General features: G+C 55.4%; 1 protein-coding gene across 1 annotated transcript; it reads left to right on the top strand.

Moving 5' to 3' along the window:
- Positions 1-695: 695 nt before the first annotated feature.
- LOC311161375 (apoptosis-inducing factor 3-like) lies at positions 696-6,585 on the top strand (the record flags this gene model as incomplete). The annotated part of the gene is made up of 17 exons (XM_084218892.1): positions 696-757; positions 824-933; positions 1,017-1,126; positions 1,518-1,562; positions 1,664-1,745; positions 1,882-1,994; positions 2,367-2,453; positions 2,631-2,722; positions 2,907-3,037; positions 3,571-3,686; positions 4,087-4,158; positions 4,497-4,560; positions 4,940-5,016; positions 5,101-5,218; positions 5,577-5,675; positions 6,027-6,102; positions 6,477-6,585. The coding sequence occupies 17 exons, from the start codon at positions 696-698 to the stop codon at positions 6,583-6,585; spliced, it is 1,563 nt and encodes a 520-aa protein (XP_084075018.1).
- Between the last annotated feature and the right edge of the window lie 849 nt (positions 6,586-7,434).

Below are 7,434 nucleotides of genomic sequence, written 5' to 3'. Positions count from 1 at the left end.
CGCAGGAGAAAGTCACAGGCAGCAGCAGTGGTGGCTCTCTGACCTGCAGGACAGGTGCCTGAACCCCCCTGGCAGGACCAGGTGAGTACCCAGCAATGCTTCTCCCAAAGAACCTGGGATGGAGGGGAGTGGTACAGGGAGGGTTGCAGGAGCAAGTCACCGCCCTGCACTGAAACCTGCCTTAAATGATCTTCCCCTGCTCCATTTCTTGCTTTTTTTCCCCCTTCAAAATAGAGAGGGAGATTCCTAACCAGCCTCTGAATGATTGCTAAGGCAGGGAGAGCACTAAGGACCAAGGGGGTTGGCTGTTTTCTAGCCCAGGAGGCATTTTGGGAGGGGATTAGTGCTTTCAGGGCAATTACCATGAGTAACATCTCTGCACAAATGTTGGAGAGGCTGAAGCATTTCTTTAGAGCCAGTTTGAGGGAGCCATGGGCTATGGCAGCAGCAGCTCCCCATAAAGAATTGTATTTGTTTACAAGAGCCATTACCAGGTCTGCTCACTCCCCCTGTGCTGCAGCTGAGTTTAATGAGGCTGGAAATGAGAAATGGGTTAATTCAGAGGGGAAAAGGGCAGAGGAATGGGTGTTGGGTTTGGACAGAAAGTTACAAAAGGGGTGGTTGAAGGTCATTTTGGTACTTCATCAGAAATTTGGGACCCTTTGAGTGCCTGCCAGTGAGCAGGTCCCAGCAGCATGGACAGCAGCGACACCATCACCGAGGAGGTCTGCAGGGAGGACGACGTTGGGGACGGACAGTGAGTGCCTGGGGTGGTGGTGGGGCTTTGGGGGGTTCTCTGCCCACCTCTGCCCCTCTCCCCCAGGCTCCTGGAGGTGATGGTGGCCGGGCACCCAGTGCTGCTGGTGAGGAACAGGAGGGAATTCCGAGCTCTAGGCAGCAAATGCCCCCACTACGGCGCCCCGCTGAGCAAAGGTAACCCCAGCTTGGGGCAGGGGGGAAATCCCACCTTGGGGAGGTTGGTTCTCACTGCCCAGCTTGGGGGGGGTCTCTTGCAGGGGTTTTGAGAGGGGAGAGGCTGCGCTGCCCCTGGCACGGGGCCTGCTTTAACATCAGGACTGGAGACATTGAGGAATACCCTGCTCTGGACTGCATCCCCTGCTTTAAGGTGACTTCTTGGCCTCCCAGCTGGGTGGTCTCACGTTCATTCTCTTCCCCAAGCCCCCTGCCCTGACCACAGCTGGGTCACTCAGAGCTTCCACACAAGGGATGATTTTGGGATTATGTAACTCCCTGCCCTAAAGCTCCTTTCAGTCAAAGGTGGTGCCACAGATCTAATAGTCCTCAGAGCCAGCACAAGTGCTTTTGGAAAGAAAAAGAGGATTTACAGCTCCTCCTCAGTGCTCTTAGGTTGAGGAGAAAAGCTCATGAGCTCCTCAGCATCATGTGACGTCCAAGATCAGAGGCAGATGGCACACTGGACCAGGATCTCCCAGGAGAGCTCCTACCACAACCTCATGGATGCAGCGCTTTAAAAACCTCTCCTTTCCCTCCTTCAGGTAACAGTGGAAGATGGAAAGGTGTTCATTACAGCAAAAAAGAAGGTACTGACCTTACCTGCTGTCACTGAGCACAGGCAGTTCCTTGGGCTGCGTGTGACTTGAACATTTTGCCTTTTTTTTTTTTTTTTTTTCTTTTTTTGCAGGACCTGGAAAGCAGCCTGAGGGTGAAGGACACGAGCAGGAGGTGCCTCCTCAACAAGAACACGATGCTGCTGCTGGGGGGAGGTCAGCAAAGGGATCTGAGCTCTGCCCCCTCCACACACCCTCCTCTCCAGGGAGGACTGACCTGCTCCTCCTCCTCCTCCTGCTGCTGCTGCTGCCCAGGGAGGAGTCAGAGGGCTGAGATGAGCATCTCCTCCAGGTGTGGCTGCCCTGGTGTGTGCAGAGACCCTTCGCCAGGAGGGGTTCACTGGCAGGATCATCATGGCCACCAGGGAGAAGCACGTTCCCTACGACAAGTCCAAGCTCAGCAAGGTCTGTGTGTGACAAGGGCAGGACTGAGCCACGCTCAGGGCCAGCAGCAGGGGAGGAGGGAGCACAGCAGGAGTGCTGAGGCATCCAGAAGGAATAGGGGTGTTATTTCCAGGAAAGCTTCTTTTTCCTCCCAGAAAATATCTGATCAGGGCCAACATGAGCTGATGTTTTTATCTCCTTTTGTTGAGCTCTCCCTGTTAATGTTTGGTGGTTTTTCTGAGGTGGGCACAAGGTGATGGATGGGGCAGTGTGGGGAGTGTGATTGTAAAATGTGAAATTCACCTCTTTTCCAAAGTGACTTCACAAGGAACACTTCAGGAGAATTGCTGCCTCTTAGAAATGCTTCGTTTCATACTTTTGTTGTGCTTCCAGGAAATGAACTTGAAAGCTGAGGATGTCTACCTGAGGAAGCCTGAATTCCTCCAGGCTCGGGGCATCGAGTTCTGGACAGAGAAGGAGGTACCAGAGCAGCTGAGCTCAGTCCTCAGTGGGGAGGGTGTCACATCCATGGATGGACCTGTGGGAAGTGGGAGAGAGACCCCCAGCACCCCTCATCTCCCCTGAGTGCCAGGAACACAGGCAGGACAGAGGGGGGAGCAGGGAGCCTGTGGGATCCGTGCCCCCTCTCTCCTGCAGGCGGTGTCGGTGGATTTCCAGAAGCAGAAGGTTCATTTCATGGATGGATCCTCTCAGAAGTACCAGCAGCTGCTGATTGCAACAGGCAGCCAGTGAGTGCCCAGAGTGTGTGCCACACACAGGACTGCAGGCAGGACAGCCCTGGGATGCAGAGGTGGAGATGGGAAGTGAGGTGGGAGGGCAGAATGGAAGGACACGGCCGTGGGTTTGTGCTCCCTTCTCGTTCTTTGTTTGATTTATGCCATGAAATGCATCTGGAGTCTCTCTCTCTTCCAGCTCTGCTTTCCTCAAAGTCCCAGGTGCAGACCTGCAGAACATATGCACGCTCCAAACCCCAGAAGAGTCCAGCAAGATCTTGGAGCTGGCAACTGGGAAGAATCTGGTGGTTGTGGGAGCTTCATTCATAGGTACCAGGCTGGAGTGGGTGCCAAACCCTCAGTGAGAGCCTCCAAACCCCTTCTGTGGCATGTGCACATTAACTGGAGGCCCTCAGGGAAGGGATGTTCCTTTTCTACCCGGCTGGGATCCTCCCTGGAGCTGCTGGGGGTGCGAGTTGCACAGCACACACTCATTCTTTCCTCTGATAGCCAGAAACTTGAGAGCTATAAACAATTGCTACACATGGACAGAGGGAAATGTGCCTTATGAAAAGGTCACTGTCCTCCAGAGGAGCTGGATTCCCCAGAAGCATTGGGAAAGCAAGGGGCTAAGGCACAGAAAGGGAGTTTTTTTGGATATAACCAGGAGCTGTTCTTTGCATCTCCCAATATCCAGGAGAACAAAGAATGGGGGGAGCAAAACACCTCAGCCCAGAAATGCACAGCAAAGCAGTTCAGCTCTGGCAGCACATCAGATTTGCTCTCTGGAAGGGGAGAAGGTTTCCAGGGGTGCAGGTTGATGCTTGCAGCAGGCTTACCTCGGGCATGCCTCTTCCCTGCAGGAATGGAGGTGGCTGCCTTCCTCTCAGACAAGGCTGGAACCATCTCAGTGGTGGAAAGAGAGGAGTTCCCTTTCCAGCACGCCCTGGGTCCTCAGGTTGGAGGTGTTGCCATGAAGGTGAGCAAAACCTGGGGCTGATTTCTGGCGTGGAGAACACAGGAGAGCCAAGCAGCCCCAGGATCCACATCAGCCCAGGAAACCTCGCCCCTGTGCTGAGTCACAACTCTGCATGCCCAGCCTCTGTCCTCCCCCACCAGCTCTGCACACAGGGCTGGTCCCAATCTTCCCCCTCCCCACATCAGCTCCTCACCCCAAACCCACCTCACACACCAGTCCTGAGCAGGACTGCAGAGAAAAGCCAGGCTCTGTGTCCCTGCAGCAGCAGCAGCCAGGGACACAAATGGAATCTCCCTGCAGCCTGGAGCAGCAGCAGAGCTGCCTGCCTGGCTTTTGGCTGGGTACAGCTGTTTTTATAGCCTGGAATTTCCTAATGAATACTCAAACCAGTCCTTTTCAGATGCTGCAAAATAAAGGGGTGAAGTTCCACATGAAAACAGAGCTGTGTGAGCTGAAAGGAAAGGATGGAAAGGTCAGTCATGCCTTTGTGATCCCTGAACTGCTGATTTTAGGGGGGAAAAGCCCAAGCTGAGATATAACCCCGTGCCTACATCAGGTTTTCCTCTCTAGACCCTCCCTTCCTTTTCACTGAGCACAACTCTGGGCTCAAAGGGCACCAGTAAAATGTTCCTACCCTAGGGACAACACCATGATTTTCTTTTACATCCCCAACAGCACACATTAGTTGGACAAGGTGATCCAAACCTGAGGAAGAAAAAAAAAGACAGCAAAGAGCAAAGCAGCAGGGAGGCTGTGGGAATTAGGACAGAGGTTTTAACTCTTGATTAATGACCTTTCCTTCTTTCCCAGGTCACAGAGGCTGTGCTTGCCAACGGAGAGAAGCTCCCTGCAGATGTGGTAGTGGTGGGAATAGGTGAGAGGCCCCAGCTGGGACAGGGAGGCAGATTTGGGAATGGGGAGAACATCCAGCAGGGCATCACAGCTCATTTCCAGGACACCATTCCCTGCTGTTATCTTTCCCACTCTCTTATCATCCAGCCCTTCCTCTTGGCCCCAAACACCTGGAGAAGCCAGCAGCCCACGAGCACACACCTGGCAGCAGGAGAGGAGCTGTCACACCCTCAGTGTGCCCTTGGCTCCTGCTGAGCCCCACAGGTCCCTGCTGTGTCCTGGGCCTGGCTCAGCACCAGCCCAAGCCCAGGTCACTGCTCTGAGCAGGAGCTGTGAGCCCAAATTTCCTCCCAGTCCTTGCAGAGCCTCTCTGCATTTCACCCCTGCTCCCCTCCCCACAGGCTCAACCCCCAACTCAGCCTTCCTGAAGGGCACCTCCATGGCCAGAGATGACAAAGGTGCCATCCTGGTGAACCTGGTGAGTGCCAGCTGAGCCTGCCAGCCCACCCCCCATCCCTCCCCTCCCATCACTGCACTAATTAATTGCCCTTTGCCCAATTAGCACATGCAAACCAACATCCCCAAGGTCTTCGCTGCGGGGGACGTGGTCGCCTTCCCAGTGGCTCTGCTGGATGGGGACAGGTCCAGCATCCACCACCAGCAAGTGGCTGAGGCCCATGGTGAGGGACATTGTTGTCATCTCACTGCCAAAGCTCCACACCTGCTTGGGGATCTCTCATGGGCAGCTCCTCACAGCACAGCCAACAAACTCCATCTCCCTCCTCACCCAGCTAACCCCCTCTTTGTAGCCCTCATCCTTATTGGACTCAGCTGTGCCTGTCAAGGGCAGGTCTGTTCCTAATCTTTGGTGGTCAGTGCAGCTCCTCAGGGGTGAGATTGCCTCTGCACTTTTCTCTTACCTTCTATCCCACCACAGGACATGTCACCTTCCAGCTCCCTCAGGGGTGGGAATGGCACAGAGGGGACAGCAGGGGAGCAGTTTTTAAGAGGGTTATTCAGTGTGTTGGTTCCTGCCAGGTCGCTGTGCTGCCCTGAACATGCTGGGCAGAGGGGAGGAGCTGCACACTGTTCCTTACTTCTGGACCACCTTGCTTGGGAAAAGCATCCACTATGCAGGTAGGGAGGGGCAGAGGAATTCCTTCCACCAGCTGGGTCTGGGGGATGCAGAGGTCACCTGAAGCAGCTCAAGCTGTGGGCTGGCTGCCACGGTGAGTGTGAGCCCTGGGGTTCACCCAGAGCTCTTGTTCTTTGCTGAGCTACAGTGGGTTAGAGGTCACAGAGCAAGAACTTCTCTCTCCAAACCAAGCCCAGGCTCAGAGTCAGTTCTGCTTGTCCAGGGCCTGCATGTCTGCTCCCCAGCCCTGTCCCAGCCCCAGCCACTGTCCCCTCTGTCCCCCCACACTGGCTCTGAGGTGGTTTGGGTGCAAACTGCTGTGCCAGGGCTCCTGAGCAGGCTCTCTCCCCCAGGCTGTGGGAAGGGATACACGGACACTGTCGTGAAGGGCAGCCTGGAGCAACAGAAATTCCTGATCTTTTACATCAGGTGAGTGAATCCACGGCCAGCCCATGGCCTGGAAACAGGCACAGCCCTCTCTTGCAGCTGCAGGGATCCCACAGAGGCTGCACATCCCCTGGCTGTGCACTAAGGGCAGAGAAAACCAAAGCAGGGCAGGAGAAGAGAATGAACTCAAACCATGACACCAGCTGGGCAGAGAGCCTGGGACACATCTCTGCCTCTGCCCCACTGCTGCCAGGCTCAGTGCCCAGCTCCCAGCAGTGCCAGGCAATGTGCCACGAGTGCCTGTGCATCCTGAGCCCTCTGAAACACAGCTGCTCATGGCCACTGTGCCACGGGGATGCTGCTGTGCTGAGCTGTGTGCACTGAGCAGATCCACACTCTTCCTCTTTCCATGCCAGGGATGGCCATGTGACTGCAGCTGCCAGCCTGAACTGCGACCCCATGGTGTCCCTGATTGCAGAAGTGTTGTACTTGGGGAAACAAATCTCCAAAGAAGAAGCAGAGTAAGTGACACCCTGACCGAGCTGGTGGGTGGCTCTGTGCTGTTCCCAACGTCAGCAGAGCCCACTGAGAGGCACAAAACCAAAAGGAGTCGCTGCAAATCCCCAACCCACCTCTTGTTTTCAGGGCCTGTGACATTGGCAACACCCCCTCGCTGGCACAAAGATGAGTTTGGTGCGTGCCCCTTGCCAGGGGCTCACAACCAGGTGTCACCAGCTCCACATCCTCCCACCCTGGAGCAATAAAACCATCAGCAAAGCTGAACCCAGCACCTGCATTCTGTGTTTGCAGACAGCCCTTGGCTGCCCACTTGTGCTGGGTAAGAGGAGGGTGCCCATGGCCTGGGGCTCAGCTGAGGCTCTGAGCTGCCAGCAGCCACCACACACACACAGATGCACCAGCCAGAGACACAGCAGCTCCTCCTGCTCCTTCCCAGTCGGCAGGGAGCTCTCATTTAGCACACCGGTCACGCTGACCTTCTCCTTTGCAAAAACACATTTTCCCAGCGAGGGGAGCTGTGACCGAGCCGAGCTGCTCTCCCAGCAGGGAGCGAGGTGGGCTGTGTGCAGGAACTTGTACAGAATACCCTGCCCCTAAGGACACGGGGATGCCACCCAAGCTCTGAGCCAGCAGCACCTGCTGGCAGTGTCACTGCTGTCTGGAATGTCACATGAGCTGCTGCAGCAGCTCTCTGCCCGGCCTCTGGCAGAGAAATCCCAGATCCAGCCCTTCCTGCTGTGTCCCTGCATGCTGGATGCCTGGAGGAGGTGGCCAGATGCTAGAGGAAAGAGTTACTAGATTTTTGCACGGCAAGGCTGTGCTTTCAACAGGAAGCCTTGCACTTACTCACCAGTC

The sequence above is a fragment of the Fringilla coelebs genome, assembly GCF_963513975.1.
Source record: "Fringilla coelebs genome assembly, chromosome: 20".
Classification (NCBI taxonomy): Eukaryota; Metazoa; Chordata; class Aves; order Passeriformes; family Fringillidae; genus Fringilla; species Fringilla coelebs.
This window is presented reverse-complemented; position numbering and strand designations above follow the sequence as displayed.